Raw genomic sequence first — 20402 nt, 5'->3', positions numbered from 1 at the left:
GACTGATGGAATGGGAAGGATATAAAGCTGACATCAGAGGGAAGATAATTTCCTTCTCTGCCAACAAGACCAAGCTGCGAAGATTAAAAGAAAATAATCTAAAAAGTTCTTTAAAAACACTATGGGGCAATATAGCAAATAACCCATCTAAGGTTACATATGAAAGAATACAACAACAAACATTAGAAATGAATAATATACTAGCTCAAAAAATTGAATTAAGCCTACTAAGTCTAAGAGAAATATATTGGAAACAGGGAGAAAGACCGATATTGAAAGATATTGAAAGGCGGGGACCTCTCCTCTAAACCTCTCCCTTTGGGGAAAGTTTAATGTCCTCAAAATGAATGTGGTTCCAAAGCTTTTATACATTCTTAGAGGATTACCAATGTATATTCCCAAATTATACTTCCAAAAAATAAATCAACTATTTAGATCGTGCCTGTGGGGTACAAAGCCACCAAAAATATCACTACATAAAATGCAACTTCCAACTAAGGAAGTTAGTTCCCAAATCTGGAATTGTATCACCAGGCTTACTTGCTGAGTAAGACAAATTATTGGAGAGCTTAGCAGGAATCCCAACTGGGCTACTCTCGAATATAGTTTATTTGAACCTCTTGTAGGGTGGACTAAACTCTGCTCCAATTTTAGGAAATATCCTATTATCCTGGAGACTATTAAAGCACCTATAACAATTTGAATGAATATAAATAAAAATAATAAGGATGACCGCTGTCAGCATGAGAAGTTAACAATAAGGGCCAACCCAAAATTAAAAATTGGAAATCAAGTAATAATTTGGCAAAATTGGATGAAAAAAGGTATTTTGACATTGAATCAATTAATTGATGAAAATTACAAATTTATGGAATATTAAGACTTTGCAACTAAAGTATGGATTAACCAGTGAAACAAAATGGCAATACATCCAATTAAAACATATGTTGGAAAGGCAGTTTGGCCCTGACGCTATAGCAGCATCGGAAACACCCATGCTGCTACAAGGTTTAACCTCTGCAACAAAAACAAAAACTCTATACTTGCACTATATAAAACCCAACTCAACAGGAAGAAAAATGATTTAGAATATGATAAACAAAAATGGAGTGAAGAGTTAGGGGTACAGATAACAAATGATATATGGGAGTCAAGTATAAAATCAACAGAAATAGCCTCTATGGATCTAAGACTAAGACTTGTTCAACAGAAAATAATATTCAGAGTCCACTGGACTCCAGCAAAACTATACCAGAAGAAAATAACAAGTGCAGACAACTGCTGGAGATGTGGGAGTAAAAAGGCGAACTCAGTATATATGTTGATTAACTGCCCGGTGATAAGATCATTTTGGTGCGAGGTGAGGATATTTATAGCAAGAGTAATAAAAAGAAATAGTTATTTAGGGGAACTGAATTTAATTCTAAATTATATTCCAGAAATGTTGGAGATTTCAAGGGGTCAAAAAAAATGGATGTACCATGCTATATTAGAAGCAAAAAAAAAATTGTTTTGATGAATTGGAAGAGCCGCAAAAAGATTTCATTGAGCACATGGATTGATAATATGGACAGATTAGCTACATACGAATGAATTGCATGTCGATGCAAAATAAGAATGGATAAATATGAAGAAATCTGGAACGAAAATTTAAGTGATAAGGCGGATAGTGGTGGGAAGAAGGGGGAGGAGAGAGAGGTGAGAAAATATTGTTTAAAAAGGTGTAGTCATAGATATATCAGTGTATTCAAATCTGAATTGTCAAATTGTATTATTATTATGGTTTTGTTGCATGTGTCTTTTGCGGTTGATTTTATCGAAAAAATGATTAAATATTTTTTTTTTAAGTGAGATGTCTTACTTTGGGTGCTATGAAAAGGAAGTAAACTGATAATTATTTATATTTTTATATTTTTACTGCTAGGGAGTAGGGAAGAGGCGCTTGTGAGATTTTGTATGTCAAGTGCTAAATGAGCATTGCTTGCCTTGAATAATTCGGCAGAGAGTTGGTGATTGGCATCCAGTGAGCTTTATGGCCATGTAAGGATTTGGTTCCAGGCCGACATTCTTACCATTGCACTACATTGACACTTGCTGCTTCCCCCAGTGGCCAGCAAGATGCCTGTGTGGGAAGCCCAGAAGCAAAGGGCACAAGAGCATCCTGCAGGTAACACACGAGCTGTCATCATTATAGCCATTGCTTTGTATGTGTTTTGCTGCAATACTCAGGCTCAGAGATACATCACTCAGCTGAAGGCCCAGATTAACAGCCTGGAGGCGGAGGTGGAAGAGCAGCGGAAGCAGAAGCAGAAGGCCCTGGTGGACAACGAGCAGCTCCGGGATGAGCTGGAGAGGCTGCAGAAGGCAAAGCTGGAGGGAGACAAGAGTCGAGGGCTCTACCTAGAAGCAGAAAGTAGGTGGTGCCTTTGGAAAGCAGGTTGTGTGTTGACCTGTGCTTTTCAAACAGCAATAATAAGTAAATCCTATTTATTGTGCTAAGGAGTGTGCACTTGGTACTGTCTACCTCAGGGATGGGGAGCCCCAGGCCTGGGGTCCAGATATGGCCCTCCAATTTCTCTGCCTGGCCCCTGGAACTACCCCAAGGCCCCTCACTGGCCCTGCTTCAAACCCTGAGTGTTTCTACTAGGTTATGGAATGGGACCTTGGGCTCTGATGTTGCTTCTTCCTTCTCTGGATGGAGGAAAGAGAGGGGTGTGCAAGTGTGTGCAGAAGTTAGCCTTCTATACAGAAGTAGCGATTCACATTTGTTCCTCTGCCTGCTGTTGTCTGTGGCCCCAGCCACCACTGTCATGCGGAAGGCTGCCCAGAAGGAAATGTGTCCCTTTAACTGGAAAATGTTGCTGACTGCTTTATCTGCATAAAAAAGCATGTGTTCTTTGCCTGAGTTTTGACACACCCACCCCAAACAGGCCACCAGCGGAAAGCAGTTTTTGATGGCACAAATTACTTCTTCATGGTCCTGCAGCCTGTGGAAGCTAGAACGGCTGTTGGCAGTCATCTGTAAGGCAGGACCCACAACCCATTTGCTGTCATGCAGGCCGCTTGTTCCTTGGGACAGGCTCTTCTAGGCAGCTGGTTGCCCACCATGGCTTCCAAGGTTCAATAGTTGGACTGAGAATGCAGCTCATGACAATCTCATTCCTTTTTCCAGAGAAGGCCAGCGCCACAGAAACCCGCTACATCAAGCTGAAAGAGAAGCACAATGAGTTGATCAACACACACGCAGAGCTCCTGAGAAAGGTAATGACAGTGCTGGCTGCCAACTTCACACACTGTTCCATTGGGTATTTGCCATGCAAGAGGAGATGGGAGGGCACCTCCGCATTCACAATCCACAAGGGCTGGCTTCTCTCTTAGTCACAGCCTTCGGTTCCAGCAGTAGTCAAGCATAGCTCTAAGTCTCTGGCTTCTGCCTGCTTCTAGCTCACCTCGCACACACAACTCTGGCTTTTTGTCTTTCTCACTACCATCCTGTGGCCCACCCATTTGTTCTCAGGCACAGAGCAACTTCTTTTGCTATACTAGCAATGGTACTCGCTGGATCCAGGGCCCAGGAATTAGAAGGGACCCAGGCACCATACAGACTATCCCTGCAATCTCAAAATGATACTTAAAATATGTTTGATGTTTTTTAATACCAAGAATGCAGACACGGCCAAGCAGCTGACAGTTACCCAACAGAGCCAAGAGGAGGTTGCCCTAGTCAAGGAGCAGCTGGCCTTCCAGATGGACCAAGTCAAACGGGAGTCAGAAATGAAGGTTTGCTGCTTTGATCTCTCTTCCCCTGTAACAGGGCAGGGCTCTCCCTCTTCAGAAACTGCTGAGTAGGTGTTTTGATCTAGGGGTGGCTGAGATAATGTTTGGTACTAAACATCTAAAGCACCTGACTTTCTCCCAAGGAATCCTGGGAACTGTAGTTTGTTAAGGGTGCTGAGATTGTAGGCCTGTGAGGGGTAAACTACAGGTCTCAGGGTGTGTTAAATGTGCTTTAACAGTATGGTGTGAATGTGACCATGGAGACTGGGCACAGCTCAGGACATAATTGAGGGATGGCTCAGCAAGCTTGAGTCCCAAGTTTGTAGTGCCAGGCCCCTGATTCCTGCTCCTCCCCCCTTGTTGACATTAAAAAAGAGATATTGGAGGGTGCAGTTAGGTGCACTGCAAAATACAGTGGTGTTAAGAACTCAGGCACACACCACCTTGATTTGCTCAGAGGCATCTGAAAAGTTAGCACATGTTTACAAGGATGCACTTTCTCTTTGATTCCCTCTGTGCAGTTAGAAGATCATATGTTGCAGATGGAGCAGGTGAAGAGAGAACTGGAATCTAAGAAAGAGGAATTGGCTCAGCTTCAGCAGTCTCTCAGCCGTTCCAAGCAGGTATGCAGGCTGGGGTCGTTTGTGGCCTGTGGTGTTTGTGGGGCTGAGAGTTAAAATCTTGCAGTGGTTTCCCCTTCCCACATGATGCTTGGCTCTACTGAGGAGTCTCTGATGTATCAGCCACTGAGAGGTAACTTTTTTATACAGGACAGCTCCTTATTGGTTATACCCCATGTTAGCTATACTCAGAGTAGACCCATTGGTGTTAATGGGCATGACTAACTTGGATCCATGAATTTCAGTGGGTCTGCTCTGAGTATGATTTAGTTCAAAAGAACTCCATGCATTGTGAGTTAGATTTATGTATAACTTTTTTTTAAAGACACCTTTCAATTTAGAAAACTTTGAAGTCAGCTGACAACTATATTAAATTATATATATAGTGTTTGTATTATATTGCTTTTGTTTGTTTTGTTTCCAAGTTCTACTTTAGGTGGTTTGACTGCATGTATCTTTTGTAACTTTGTATGCCGCCTTGAGCACATGTAGGTATAGTCAAGTGGGATTTCAATCCTGAAATAAATCAGATTAAAACAGCACCCACTCGGAATAAAAGCCAGCATTAAAAATAAAATAAAATAAAATAGTGGGAGCTCTCATAAAAGAGCAGTGGGAGTATTCCTGTGGGTTGTCTTGCAAAAAGCCATGAGGCATCTGTCTCCACTTTGCTGCCCTGCTGTGCACAATCCTTTGCCTTAGGTGGCTCATCTTGCACTGTCCCAATGTTAAGGGTGCTTTGGTTGTGCCTCCCCTGAGAACCCTCTCCACTACTCTCTAGCGAAGCTCATCTCATGCTTTTGATGTGCCCAGATACTAGACTGCTTATTGCTTATTGTTTCTTCATTTTAATTCACAGCATTTATATGCAGCTCTTTAGTTGCAAAGGCTCATGGAGCAGCTTGAAAATCATTAGAAATAACACAATCTAAAAAGCCATGATGTAAAAAGACAAAGGGGTGGGGATGGAAGAGGAACTCAAACTGGTGTTTGTTTGTTTGTTTGTTTGTTTGTTTGTTTTTTAAATAATTTTTATTAACTGGCCAATCACATCAAATTAAATCACATCGCATAAATTCCAAATTACAAAGCCAAATTTTTAAATTTTGTTGGGGGAACCCATACTTCAAGATCCAAAGGGGGATTCCGATCATCTTCTTATTACTGTGTTAATGTCCAAATCAGTCCCAATTAGTCCAAACAAAGTTCATAATTCTATCCAGTCTTATCTTGGTGTTGCCACATCATATCTTGTTCATATAATTTCTCTTTTTCCTTTACGATCTCTTCTGTTAGTCTCCTTAAGCCGATAGCAAGTATAATATTCCTGTGTGGATTTCCCGTTCCTCCACTAAGTCCAGATGGTTTCCATATATCTCCTTCGTAGATAACATCACTCTTTCCATCGTAAATTTTGGCATTTGTCGCTCTTAAGTCCCACCAAAAAGTTGATTCACGATATGTAAACAACTCTGTTTCTCTCTTTCTCCTCCCAGACCCAAGAGCTCCAACAATGCCTCCCAAAATGGCAACGGCATTTTTAACTGCGTCACTCCAAAACTCTTAGCTTTCCAGCTTCATCTTGAAACATTGCTTTGGATCGAAAGTTTATCTCCACACAGCCTTAAATCCACAACTTAAGTCCTTAATTTCTGACTCATTAGGGGAGGGGATTCTTGTTAAATCACATAGAAAAAGGAAAGGCAGGTTTTCCCCCCTCCCCCCTCAGTCATTTGTCGTACCGTATCTTGACGTATCTTCTCATATTTTATTCTTGTCTTGTTATCAGAGATCTCTTCTGTCAGCAGTCTTTACTCCCCTTTTTCCTTGATGCATGTGCAATTAATCTCGTCCAAATTGTTTCTTTTAAAGATCATTGCAACTAGCGGCGCGAATCAGGGATGGCGTCAAGGAGTGCCGAAATCCCACAGGAGGGCTTTGTGCCTAGTGCCCCCACCCCCACAAATTCGGGGGTGGTATAGGACACAGCAGGCAAGGGCCGTCCCCACCACAATCCTGGTGGGGTTAAGGAGGCTAATTACCCCCATCATAGCCTCCAAATTACCTCGTGTGGGTCGGAGAGATGTTATTGTCAGCCATCTTCCGATGCGCCACCTAGTGGCCCCCCCAAACTGGTGTTTGTTTGGAGCACCAAATTGTTGGAAGGCTCTGATAATAACCAGCTGGGATTAAAACAGCCCATTTTTCTTGTCCCAAATTCACCAAAGGGTGAGGTTTGTAACTCAAATCCTTCACCTGTTAAGCCTCTTGGTCATGTGGTTTAGGTGGAGGAAACTCCTCTTAAGCCTTCCCACCCAAGTCATTGAAGAGGACAATGAGCATGTGAAAAACCGCATTAGCAGGGGGAGGTGATTGAGAGGGTGGGGCCAAGCTGAAGCGGGAGAGCTGGGCAATGAAGCTGTGAGCCAGCAGGTCGCTTGTCCTCCATGCAGGCCGGTTCAGACCTCAACACCCAACTGGAGGCCCTCCAGGCCGAGAAGGAGACACTGAGGAAAGTGGTCAGTGAGAAGGACTGTGAGCTCATCTCGACAAAGGGCCTGATCCAAGAAAAGGAGCTGCTCTTGAGCCAGGAAGCAGAGAAGAGAGTAAAGGAAGTTCAGGAGCTGCAAGGGAAGCTCTTGGAAAAGGTACTCAAGGGAGAAACGGAGTCTTGGCAGCAGAGGCTGGTCCATCGGGTGTGTGGGACGCTGCCCTGAAGCTCGCTCTGTGCTTTGTCAAACCTCTCCTGCCTGGAGATGATCCTGGCTATCAGCTTCCTCCTCCCCAGAATACACTTTTTTCTAGTGTTTCTGAAACATGTCATTGACACAATAATAGTGCATTAGTGGTGAATTTATACCGGACCATCCACACTTCATTCCACTTTATTAGCCATTCTGCGATGCTTCCCCAGTGCTCCTGCATTACTGTTGTCTTGAGGGGCGCTCCTGCAAAAGTGAGGCCAAAGGACCCTTAGAACATTTGTGGCATGAAAAGTTACAGGAATTCCTGCAGAAGGTTACAGGACATGCACTGATTGGAAATGAAGCAGGATGTTTGCCCTGAAACTTTTGTAGGTGTGAACAGTATTGAAAATGGGGTTGTGTATAACCACCCTTATATTATCATGAGCACAAACCATCATGAATACACGACAAGGATGTCTGGAAGGGCCCCTTCCTCCCAGTACTGCCATTACAAGAGTCCATATGAGAACAGGGGCAACACTAGAATGCGTTGGCTCTGTCCTTCACTGGCTGTGGCTCCGCCTGCCATCAGCTTCCTTGCCAGTCCCCAAAAGGCACTGGGCACAACTGAGCCTTGGAAAGCTTTTGTCTGGTTAGGGAAGGCAAGGGAAACAGCGGGCTGAGCAATGAAGAGAGGGAGCCAGTTAGCAGCACTGTAGGCCTCCCCTTTGCCCAGTCTGGATCATGACAGAGCAGTGAGTATGTGGGTCCCAGGAGGGCACTGTTAACTTAAACACCTTGCGCCACTCCCACAGAAAGGTCAGGAACAGAACCTGCAGCAGAAACTCCTGGAGGAGCAGTTCAGCATCCTGCAAGGGACAGTGAAGGAGGCTGAGAGCATCATTCAGGACGCCGTTGCCAAGCTCGACGATCCTTTGCACATCCGATGCACCAGTTCACCAGGTAGGTCTAAAGGTCCAAGGGCATGGGAATCCTTGAGTAAACCTCTCAAGCAAGCCTGGCATCATTCAGATTCCTGAGGCAGTGGCCAAGGCCCTCCCAGGGATGCCTGTCCTAGCCCCCTCCCCTCAAATCCAGCCCCCACCCCATGCTCCAATTAGCAACCAGGCCTGAGAGAGCTGCCTTTTCAATGTCCTACAATGCCCCAAGTGATGCTGCATTGAGGCCATTGTGAGACATTTAAATGGCAGCTGCCCCAGACCTGGTTGTCTGCCTGTCTTGGAGCACTGCTGCTGCCAAGGAATCCCGCCAGGGCTGAGCCCCACAACCCCTTCCAGGGATTTAAGAGGGAGCCTGCCAGAGGAAACCGGGCAGCTGAGGCTCCTTCAGTCTGGAGCTGGCTCTGCTTCTAAGGCACAAAAGGCACCTGCACGAGAGTCCATTTGATCTTGTTTTCCCATAGGCCTCCTTCTCTGCCCTTGCTTTTCTCTCTGCAGATTACCTCGTCGGCCGCGCACAAGCAGCACTGGAGTCAGTGAATGCTGTGGAAAGTGGACATGGGCGCTACCTGTCCAACCCGGCAGGTAAACATTGCTGGGTTGCCGCTGCAGTTCTCCTACTTGTGGGGCAGGGTGGGAGTGTAGATTTCTGGTGTTGCTGGCAAAGACAGATTGTGCCTCTCCTGCCATCACAAATGTCGTTTCTTCAAATGTTTCTCCCCCCTTCCCCCCGCTGACGCCCTCATCAAAAAAGAAAAGCTACCGTATTTTTCGCTCTATAAGACGCACCAGACCACAAGACACACCTACTTTTTGGAGGAGGAAAACCAGAAAAAAATATTCTGAATCTCAGAAGCCAGAACAACAAGAGGGATCGCTGTGCAGTGAAAGCAGCAATCCCTCTTGCTGTTCTGGCTTCTGTGATAGCTGCACAGCCTGCATTCGCTCCATAAGACACACACACATTTCCCCTTACTTTTTAGGAGGGAAAAAGTGAGTCTTATAGAGCAAAATATACAGTAAATGCCTGGTGACTACATGGAACATTTCACCAAGTGGTAAAGCTTCAGGTTGATTTTTAATCCTTGCACTTTTATCTATGTTTTAAGCAGGAAGCCTGGGGGGGGGGGTTAGGTCTGTGGGATGGGTTTGGATGGAGTCAATAAAAGGTGCAGCTGCAAAGCCCTGCTGCTCACGAGTTATCCAGTCTTGGAGGTGTTAAGCCTGTGCCTTCTGTTGCTGGGGAATGCAGGTGGGGAAAGTGCTGTTGTGTGCAGGTCCTTTTTGTGAGCTTCCCAGAGACACCTGGCTGGCCTCTTTGAGAACCAGGTTGCTGGACCTTTGGCCTGAACCAGCCGCTGGGTTCTTCTGATTCTTTTTTCTTCTCAAATGTTTTGCATTGAATTTTAATAACAACAAGCAAGTTACAGAATAAAGAAAGAAAGAAATATTTTTTTAAAAAAATAAGTTGTCACAATTGCCAATAAAGTATAGGAAACAGCTGTGTGATTTGCAGAGTCAAAAATAAAACATATCAAGAGGAAGAGGATGTGTAGTCTACAATTGCAAAGGGTTCCATGGTCTGAACTGTAACAATTACGAATTGTTATTTCAAAACAGAAGATTAAAATACCTTGAACTGTACTAAACCCAGACACTTGCACAGCCCTGTTTAACCTGATATTCCTGAGCTGCTGTATTTGTGTATAAAATGAAGTTGGATCAAATGACAAAGATCTTGAGCACATTGGCCCCTGAACTCTTCTGATGTTCTTATGGGATGGCCACAGTTCAGAGCTACAGTGGGATTAGAAGGGAGAAGAACTGGACTGAAGGTTAATCTATGTTTAACCTGGAGAAGCATTCAGGGTCTCTGCTCCTTGTGGTGCTTAGCTGAATGCTGCCACTCTGGGCTTATCTCAAATGAGACGGGTTATCCCTGTGATCCGCTTCTGGATTTCCATCCTGCCATTTCTCTTCGTTTCTTAGATGTCACTGGATTGGTTGGTGCTCTGGCCCAATTTGCCCACCTGACTGCAGACACCATTGTGAATGGCAGTGCCACTTCCCACCTGGCGCCCACAGATCATGCAGACAGTGAGTAAATTTGCAAAGGTTCTTTTTCCCCACCCCTGAAGTCAGAAGTGATGCAACTCTTTTCACACAATTTTCCTGAATGCGAAACCTGGCTTTTAGAAATGGTTGGAACCCAGTGTGTAGGGACCAGGAGACTTCAAGCGCCTCTTTGCTTTCTGGTTTTTTTTCTTCTTCAATCCATTCATGCATCCTCTAAACAGGGGAGGGGCAACTTTTGCCTGGCTGGAATGTGCCCTTGATCTCTGAGAATGCCTCTTGCATACCTGGATGGGAGGATAGAGAGAAAGAGAGGCATGAATGTGTAGAAACAAGCCTACCATACAAAGGAAAAACCCACATTTGTTCCTTTGCCCACTTTTGCCTACTGCTGGCATGTGGCCCCCGGAAACAGAGGAGGTGTGTTTACTGTGTGCAAATTTGAGCATGTTCATCAGTCTCTAAGCTCATAAATTTAGCACTGAAGGCTTCTGTAATTGGGTGACAATCCTAGAACTTACTATGGGGATAAGGAGACACAAGCATGGTCAAGTGCAAGAATAACATCCATGTTTCTGAGGGATTCCCTTAAAAAAATGTGTGTAATGAACTCTGCTCTTCCTTGGGGCTTGCAGTGGGCTCTTATCCAGATTACAGATCAGGCCAACACCCTCATAGCTCCCACAATCCTGCAATATCTGTTATTCCCAAAGCATACCCTGAGCCTCAGGACTTCCACATATTTGTTCTGAAATGCTTCTCCTGTAGCTCCTCCAATGAAAGCTAAAAAATGAGCTTATTCCTGAGCTTCCCACAGTCTTGCTAGTTTCCCTTGTATGTGTGTAATTTTTATTTTATTTTCTTCTTCTTGCCAGAATTGACTGAAACCTGCAGGGACTGTGGGAAGCAGAGTCTGGACTATCTGAGCAAGCTGAAAGACAAGCAATCTCTCCGACAAGCAGATCTGGCAGACGTGAGGAAGAGGCTGCAGGGACTTCTTCAGCTGGGACAGGTAAACAGAGTTGAGGAATAGAGTGGGGAAATCCATTGGGGAACACGGTAATCTCACAATTTATGCTTATTAGTGTACTTCTACACTTCCGTAACTTGGCCTTGGCAGTGAGGAGGCAAAACACAGAATTGTAGAGTTGGATGGTCCAAGGGATCATCTAGTCCAAGCCCCTGCAATGCAGGAATCACAAGTAAACAGATGGCCATCTAACCTCTCTTTAAAACCTGCAGTGAAGGAGAGCCCACCACCTTCCAAGGGAGTCCATTCCACTGTTGAGTGACTTGCTGTCTAGAACTTATTCCTAATATTTAGTTAGAACCTCCTTCCTTATAATTTGTATCCGTTGACTAATGGTTTCTTTCAGTAAAAGAGCAGCTAGCTGTGTAATGCTGGGGTGGGGAAACTGCAGCGCTCCATATGTTGTTCAGCTACATTGTCCTTGGCCATAGGCCATGCTGGCTGGGCAAGGGGGACTTGGAATCCAAAAAAACTTGAATGGAGGACTGCAGGTTCTTAACACTTCAAAGTGTTGGTGTTGACCTTTGAAGCCCTACATGGCTTCGGCCCTGTATGGCTGAAGGAGCGTCTCCATCCCCATCGTTCAGCCCGGACAATGAGGTCCAGCACTGAGGGCCTTCTGGCAGTTCCCTCACTGTGAGAAGTGAAGTTACAGGGAACCTTCTTAGCAGTAGTGCCCTTCCTGTGGAATGCCCTCCCAGCAGATGTCAAAGAGTTAAGCAACTATCTAATTTTTCATAGATATCTGAAGGCAGCCTTGTTTCAGGAAGCTTTTAATGTTTGTTGCAGTAGTAGTAGTTGTTTGCTGTATTTTTGTTGGAAGCCTCCCAGAGTGGCTGGGGAAATCCAGTCAGTTGGGCAGGGTATACAAAATTTCTTCTTCTTCTTCTTTTCCATTTGAGCCAAGTGTCCCCTTTAAGAACTCTCTTTCTCTTTTGACCAGGAATTGAGGCCCAAAAGCTTAGACATCCGGCAAGAAGAACTTGGCGACATGGTTGACAAAGAGATGGCCTCCACCTCTGCTGCAATCGAAGACGCGGTCAGGAGGATAGAGGTGAGATGAACCTGTTTGGTTGGTTGTTTTATTAATAGTCAACCTTTTAGGGAAGGCAGTGTGCAACTAAAGCATATCCACTTGAAATACATTTGAGTGGTAAAAAACCCCAGAATAGTAAGCAACTACCAAGATTCAAGAATCAGGGGCATAAAAACATTAAAGTAAGGCAGACTGAACAAATAAGTCTTCAAGGCATGTTTGAAGGCCTTTTGTCGTTCTGAAGGAAGTTCCTCTGCACCAAGAAGACCCTGTCCTTTCTCCCACCACCCTAATTGACAGCACTTGTGGGCAGTTAAGTTAGAGCCTCTGTAGTTGAACTCGGGGCTTTTTTTTCAGATGGAACTCAGTTCGGAACCTCTTTTTCTAGAAAAATAGCATTGGTTAAACTTAATAAAATGGGCAGGTGTCATAAGGGTGAAGAAGTACTTGAGTGGCAAAAGGAGAGTACAACTCTGCTCAATACACAACTGCTTGACTTGTTGTTTGTGATATTTTTAGAATGCAGTAAACTGCTTAGCAATTTTCTTTGACGTGTCAAGCAGTATATAATTTACCTAAATGAAACAAATAAATATAAATTACCCAGATAAATGATTAATAGGTGGACTTCACTACCACAAGATGTAGTGGTTGGTTGGTTGGTGGCTTTAAAAGGCGATTGGGCATGTTTGTGAAGAAAGAAGCAGGTCAGTGGCAATTAGTCCCAATAGCTAAATGGAGGGGGGTGGGGGTGGGGGTGGCATCATTGTCCTGCTTAACGGCTTCTTTGAAGCATCTTGCTGGCTGCTATAAAGACCAGGAGGACCTTTGTCCCTAACTACAAGCCTGTGGTGATGCCCGACTGAATGAAGCTCTGTTTGATTTTTCTGCAGGAAATGATGAATCAGGCCAGAATAGAGAGTTCTGGTGTGAAATTAGAAGTAAATGAAAGGTGAGTCTGCAGGATCAAAGATCCACAAGGATGTGATTTATACTTGGGCTACATTTCTTTTTCATTTGCAACACTTCCAGCTAAAAAAGAATTTCTGATAACACAGATAGGAAAGACTTTTGCCAGGGACCTGGAGAGAGCACACTTGGAATACCACTTGGAGATTTTGAAAAAATTAAGTGTAGTAATGATGATGATGATGATGATGATGATGAGTTATGGCCATCTTGCCTCAAAAACAATATTGTAGGCCTGGAAGACTATGATGGGCCTTTGGCCTGACCCTGCAGGACTGTTCTTACATTCTTATCTGCTACCTGTATTTCTTTATTCGAAGAGTTTTCAATACAATCCCATTTCAAATCACTTTTCAGCCATGAAGCTCACCCTGAAGGTATATATGGAAGGTATATTTGGGAAAGTAGTTATCTCTCTTGATCTAAGCTGCTAAGCTTGCAGGGTTGTTGTGAGGATAAAAAGCAATAATCCACTGTTTGTTGCCTTGAGCATGTGGATTTGCATAATATTGTTGGCACAGACTGAACCGCCAGCACTCAGCATTTGAACTGAAGCATGAGTTTTCCTGTTTGCTTTGCTACTGAATAACCTCTTTCTGTGCTATAGAGGTGATTCCTTTTTACTGAAGGGTCTCTTCTCCCATGGTTCAGCTCGCCTGGCTTTTGTTTTTTGTGTGTGCAATAAGTGTAGTGTAGTTCCAGAGACCTGAAGAGGCTTTGCCATAGATAACTAAGGAAGGGAGACGCTGTTTGTGTGCATGATTATTTCCCCCTTCAATATGTTCTTGGGTCCTGTTGCTGTGTTCTGTCACTAGATGGTAAAGGGACGCAGGTGGCACTGTGGTCTAAACCACTGAGCCTCATGGACTTATCGATTGTAAGGTCAGCAGTTCGAATCCACGTGATGGGGTGAACTCCCATTGCTCTGCTCCAGCTTCTGCCAACCTAGCAGTTCGAAAGCACCCCAGTGCAAGTAGATTAATGTGGTGGGAAGATAAACAGCGTTTCCGTGCACTCTGGCACTCCTCACAGTCCTCCGTGCACCAGAAGAGGTTTAGTCCTGCTGGCCACATGACCCAGAAAGCTGTCTGTGGACAAATGCCGGCTTCCTTAGCCTGAAGCGAGATGATCGGTGATTTTGACTGGACTTAGCCACCCAGGGGTTCTTTACCGTTACCTTTACCTAGTAGATGGTGCTGCAGTGCTGGCTGTTTACCTCTTTTTAGATCATAACACAAACAGCATTGCAATGATCCCTGGTGAAAGAATTGAAGCAATTCACCAACAAAGAGAAGAGTGAAATAACCACCCCCATGCTTTTTCGTTTACTGTGCACCCTCAGAGAATCAATTTCAAGGTTCCTTGGGAGAAACAAGAAAAAGTGGTTTTAAACTGTTTTCCCTTGGTAGTGTAGATGCAAACAACAATAGAATCATCATTATTTAAAATGTTATTTCCAAATTTTAGGGCTTAGTCAATCCTTTGGGAGAGTTCAGCATCTTCTTTTTTGTTTCCCACAGAATCTTGAACTCTTGCACAGACTTGATGAAGGTGAGTGCCTTTCTAATTTATTAAAGCCCCACCCAGCTAAGTACTTTAAAAACCCAGCTGTTACCAGATGGCTGGACCTCGGGAGGGTGTTCAACACTGCATGGTTAACAAGATCTCTAGATATTCAGCATGACCTTTTATTTCAGGTTAGCATTGCCACTAAGGGAAGTTTGAGAAGTATTGTACTGTGTCTGGAGGGGAGGGTCTTTTTTGTTGTACTGGAATCCCTAAAGCCGTAGGGAGATCCTTCTATTAAACAGAGTGGTTTGTTGTTTTTGTCTCTTTCAGGCAATCAGGCTTCTTGTGATGACATCTACACATTTACAGAAGGAGATAGTAGAAAGTGGAAGGGTGAGGCTGTTCTTTTTGGACCTTATGTTCTTCCTTTGCATGAAAAGTATGGGGGGGGGCACTGAACATCTGGCAGGGAGGAGCCTGGAAATGTGGGCTGCACCAGCTCCTTGTGTCACAGCATTACTTAAGATTGAAGACTCCCAGGTAATGGTTTTGTCTGTTTTCTTGTGGCCTCTATGAAGCATTTAAAGCTATATCAAATGCTATTCAGATAATGCCTCTTCCTTCTCTACAAGAGAACCTGTGTTTATTGCATTCCCAACCATTGGCTAAGCTGGCTGGGGCTGATAAGAGTTGGAATCTAGCAAGCCCTGGAGGTCCAGAAGATCCCCATCCATGCTCGAGAGCAGGGTTTACCAAACTTGGGTCCCCAGCTGTTGTTGGACTACAACCCCCATCATCCCTAGCTAGCAGAACCAGTGCTCAGGGATGATGGGAATAGTAGTCCAACATCATTTGGGAACCCAAGGTTGGAGAAAGGCTGTTCTAGAGTAAAGAATGCTGAGAAGGAACTCCCCTGACCCCACCTCTTCCCTCTCTTCTCTTGAGTCAGTAAAACAACTCTTGCTGCAGACCTGTATTAAGCACCCCACCAGGGCCTCCTCTTGGGGGAACCACTTCCATCAGGAATTGTGAGCCTGTGGCTCTCCAGACTACAACTCCCACCATCCCTGGCCGTTGGCTGTGCTGGCTGGGACTGATGGGAATTCTGTACCATGTTCCTCCTAATCCCTGAGCTAGATGGACTTCCTGCCACCACTTGCGTCCGTCCCCAGTATAAGGCAGCTTTGTTTACCCATTTGTGTCCTTTCAGTAAGCACACCTGCCACCCCAGTCTTTGAAGAAGCTACCAGAGGGTGTGTTTTCCAGGCAGAGTTGCATCATCTTTTCCATTTTGAAGCATGTTTTGCTTACCAAATAAAGCTCAGCCTTATTGTGAAAGCTAAGTGTCCTATCTCTTGTGGAACACTAGGGGGCAGCAACACCGCAGGAGTTTTATGCCAAGAACTCCCGTTGGACGGAGGGACTCATCTCTGCTTCTAAAGCCGTGGGATGGGGAGCAACACAGCTTGTGTAGGTATCTCAGTTGCTTGGGCTTCCTTTTCCTAGCCACTTGCTTTGTGGATTGAAACGCAAGGGAATGGCTTCACTAATCCTGTGTCTTTTTGCTCCCCACTTCAGAGAGTCTGCGGACAAAGTTGTCCTCCACACAGGCAAATATGAGGAACTGATTGTCTGTTCACACGAAATCGCAGCCAGCACAGCTCAGCTTGTAGCTGCCTCCAAGGTAATCATCCCAGAAGGAAAAATTGGCTGCACTCTTCTCTAACTGTGCAGAACTGGGTGCATTTCACATGCCTACAGCCCCATCTCGGAAGCAGCATGCTTTGCATTGGGCTGGGAATTCTGGATAATCCTTTTTGCTCTTAGGACTGTACCTAAAACTTTCAATCAAATCTCAAATGAGAAAAGGAGAGTAGAGTGAGGGTTCTGTTGCCAAAGTAGGCTCTAGTGTGCCCAGAGCCCCTTGCAGAAGCAACTTCCTACATAGGTAAAGGTAAAGGGACCCCTGACCATCAAGGCCAGTCGCAGACGACTCTGGGGTTGCGGCACCCGCTTTACAGGCTGAGGGAGCCAGCATTTGTCTGCAGGCAGCTTCCGGGTCATGTGGCTAGCATGACTAAGCCGCTGCTGGCAAACCAGAGCAGCGCACAGAAACACGGTTTACCTGCCTGCCGGAGTGGTACCTATTTATCTACTTTCGAACTGCTAGGTTGGCAGGAGCAGGGACTGAGCAATGGGAGCTCACCCCGTTGCGGGGATTCGAACTGCCGACCTTTTGATCGGCAAGCCTAAGGCTCATTGGTTTAACCCACAGCACCACGACTCACTGGTTTCCACAAATTCACAGAGGAGGTTGAGGCTATCAGTGCTGATAACCATAAGGGATGTGTACTACCTCCAATATCTGAGGTGGGTGCTAGGAATTGCAGTTGGGGAGAGTTGTTGTACTTGGGTCCTGTTGTGGACTAAATGGGCCTTTGGTCTGATCCAGCAAGACTCTTTTTATGTTCTTATGAGATGTCCCCATTTCAAAGCGACTGTGGAATGGCACACTCCTTCCCTACCTCTCTGGTGGTGCTCAGCTGAATGCCTCCACTTTGAGGAGTGCCTTTGCTCACTTCTCTTGAAGGATTTCCATCCAGGATGTGGGACTAGATAGCCCTTTGCTCTGATGCAGCAGGACAAGACCTATGTCCTTAACCTGCAGACTAGGAAATAAAACAGCAGAGATTCTTCAGCATTCTAAGCTCTGCCTCCAAGTGCTTTACTGTAACAAGTATGTACACAGCCCTGGTTCTGAAATGAACTGGCCTCAAGCTGCTGCTGCTCAAAGGTTTAGGTTGGACTAGCAGACCTTTTTTGCTCGTGTTTTCTCTACACCTGGCAAAAGATTTGAAAGAAGCAATATTCTTGATGATGGCAGGTGAAAGCAGAGAAGCACAGCAGAAACCTAGGAAAGCTCCAGGAATGCTCGCGCACCGTCAATGAAATGGCTGCCAATGTCGTGGCTTCCACAAAGTCAGGCCAAGAGCAGGTTGAAGACAAAGGTGAGCTGCTGGGGTCTGGGCATGGCAGTGGAGCTGGGCATGGAGGTGGTGGGAAACGCAGCGTGAAATGGCAGACTTGCGTTCTTGAAAATGCTTTTTTAAAGGCTTTCTGGTGCTTGCAAAATTATGAGAAGAAAGTGTGACATGAGGAGAACAGGGCTAATATGCAAGGCCGACAGAGTAGCACCATTACTGTATTATTTATTACTCTTATCCATACTCAGGATGGTGTACATGCTGCTCCTCATTTATCCACACAACAACTCTGTGGGGTAGGTTGGGCTGAGCAACTGACTATCCTGGGCCCATTCAGGCCGCAGTCTTAAAATGCACTTACCAGGAAGTAAGGCACCATTGAGACTCACTTCTGAGGAAATAGTGGCAAGGAAGCACAAGTGGTGAGGGGGCTGTTGCTTTCAGGTTCTGCCTGCAGGCTTCGTATAGGTATCTGGATGATCTCTGTAAGAGGAGGGTCTCTCTGGAGTGAGACCAGTGCTTTAATCACTGAACTGGTCTGACTCCACGGGCACTTAATAGGGACTTTGTTTTTTATTACGTTATGTTACACAGCACACTGTGTGATAAACTGTGGAATTTGCTTCCACAAAATGTGGTGCTGGCCACCAACACAGGTAGCTTCGAATGGGGATTAGGCAGTTCCATGAAGGAGGAAGCGGCGGCTATCCATAGAGAGTAGTCATGCTGGCTCTCTGGGGCTGGCCTTGTGCCTCTGAGTTCCTGGGGAACACAGGTGGGGGAGGGTGACTGCACTCCTGTCCTGCTTGTGGGCTTCCCCTCTAGAGACATCTGGCTAGCCTCTGGTCTGGCCCATCTTGTCTTCTGTGGTTCTCAAAAAGAAACTACTAAGCTGTTCATGAGATAGGAGTTATTTTGCATATAAAAAACCCCTGCCTAGCCTTTTTATAGCTGTGAAGTTTTATGCTTGGTGCCATGTGCAACTTCCAGGGAGATGGAGGCAGAACTTCATTGAACTGCCTCGTGTATTGGACTAGATGTGTTGGGGGCAAATATGTTCTATTGAACAGCAAGAGGCTTTTCTAAAATGTGCAATAGCACAGAAGGCTTTTCCCCAAATGCTGTTATGGCTCAAAATGGTGAAGGTTTCCAGTCTTTCCTGCTACATACTAAGTTGCTCAACACGCCTACTGAAGCAAGAACACACTGGGTGAGGGACTGGGTTTAGGGTAGCAGAAAGTGGCAACTTTTCAGTTTTAAAAAATGCCCCCTACCTCCCTGCTGAAAACATATGTAGTTTCTAAAACAAACTTGCTTTTCTCTTCCTTTCAGAGACCATGGACTTCTCTGGAATGTCCTTAATCAAACTTAAGATGGAGGAAATGGAGACACAGGTGCTGTTTGGGTTCTTTGGAAAAACAGGGGAAGTGTTGAGAAGATTCCTGGGGAAGTATAAAATAGAAGCTGGGTTAATAGTTCCCAAAGTGACTCTCACACAAGAGCCAACTGCCCCTTGAGCATCTGATGAGATGTCGTCAATGGGACGTCTTTAAATAGGCCATGCAGACTGGGGTTTCATACTGGTGTTATGTAAGCCATGATTTGTTTGCTGAAGAGTGAGTTGAAAACAAGCCTTAATAAGAATGGGCAGTTGCTGCCTCCTCCCACCGTATTTAAGGCTACAGAGGTTGAGCCTGACTCTCCTTGCCCAGTAGCCCTTCTTTGGATCTGTCCGTCTACTCTAATCCTTACCTTTTGCCACAACAGTGGCTTGATTTCAGCATGTCAGTTACAGCTGGCAGAGCTTGGAAACACAACTAGCCTTTCAGATGCTGGTGTCCCCCACCTGTTTTGCACTACAACTCCCATCAGCCCCAACCAGCATGGCTGGGGGTGATGAGAGTTTCGCATGGTCCAAACCAGTTGAACAAGCTGAGCAGGAGGTGGACTCTGAATGTTTTAGTAACACATAACAGCCAAGGGGATACTACAGTTTGAATATCACAGGGCAGACAACAGAGCATGGAGAAGCAGGGGTAAATGAGAATAGTGTGTCTTCGTTCAGCTACACATACCGTATTTTTCCGTGTGTAAGACTAATTTTTTCCCCTTAAAAATAATGTCAAAAATAAGGGGCGTCTTATACATGGGGGCATCCTATAGATGGAAAAATACAGTACTTGGTCCCCAGACCCTATTCTCCAAGCCTATTCCCCAGACCCTATTCCAGGTTGTGCCACGGAAGACAAGGCAGTTGAGAAAATGAGGTGTGGGACATGTGTAGGGCTGTGTGGATGCAATCCCAGGCATAAGGATGAGAAAAGGCAGCAGTGGGAGACCTTTTGGCCACCTGGGAGTAGAGAGGCCAAGTTAGAAATATTCCCGCACTCTGGTCCATGGGAGTAGATCTATGGATAACATGTGAACTAAGCAACAGTGACTTATGTTCAACAGCTGCATAAGAAGTGGAGTGTCTTTGATATTTCTCACTCCCCATAGCTCAACAGAGAATGTTGCTTGTTGCAGGTGAAAGTCCTGGAGTTGGAAAAGACCCTGGAGAATGAGAGGCTTCGTCTTGGTGAGCTGAGAAGGCAGCATTATGCCTTGGCTGGTATTGACTATGAGAGCGCAGAAGGGGGAAAACCAACAGTTGCCCGCAAGCCAGGCAGCTTAAAGAAGCCTCCGGTTGCTCAGAAGCCTGTCCAGTCCCTGAAGCCAGCCTGTGAGGTACAGTATACTTTCAGCCGCAGAACAAGGG

The 20402-nt window shown here is 45.3% G+C and overlaps 1 protein-coding gene across 3 annotated transcripts in view; it reads left to right on the top strand.

Moving 5' to 3' along the window:
• Positions 1-20402, top strand: part of HIP1R (huntingtin interacting protein 1 related) — a 67555-nt gene that overhangs the window by 42950 nt on the left and 4203 nt on the right. For all 3 annotated transcript variants that reach the window (XM_083717006.1, XM_083717007.1, XM_083717008.1), the window contains exons 14-31: positions 2230-2413; positions 3173-3261; positions 3664-3780; positions 4299-4400; positions 6851-7045; positions 7900-8047; positions 8542-8628; positions 10033-10140; positions 10992-11128; positions 12090-12200; positions 13076-13134; positions 14672-14702; positions 14991-15053; positions 16030-16130; positions 16239-16344; positions 17545-17668; positions 18977-19038; positions 20171-20371. In XM_083717006.1, the coding sequence (XP_083573132.1) occupies positions 2230-2413; positions 3173-3261; positions 3664-3780; positions 4299-4400; positions 6851-7045; positions 7900-8047; positions 8542-8628; positions 10033-10140; positions 10992-11128; positions 12090-12200; positions 13076-13134; positions 14672-14702; positions 14991-15053; positions 16030-16130; positions 16239-16344; positions 17545-17668; positions 18977-19038; positions 20171-20371 (2025 nt within the window). The remainder of the gene's footprint in view (positions 1-2229; positions 2414-3172; positions 3262-3663; positions 3781-4298; positions 4401-6850; positions 7046-7899; positions 8048-8541; positions 8629-10032; positions 10141-10991; positions 11129-12089; positions 12201-13075; positions 13135-14671; positions 14703-14990; positions 15054-16029; positions 16131-16238; positions 16345-17544; positions 17669-18976; positions 19039-20170; positions 20372-20402) is intronic.

This window comes from Podarcis gaigeae (genome assembly GCF_964106915.1).
Source record: "Podarcis gaigeae genome assembly, chromosome: 16".
NCBI lineage: Eukaryota > Metazoa > Chordata > Lepidosauria > Squamata > Lacertidae > Podarcis > Podarcis gaigeae.
This window is presented reverse-complemented; position numbering and strand designations above follow the sequence as displayed.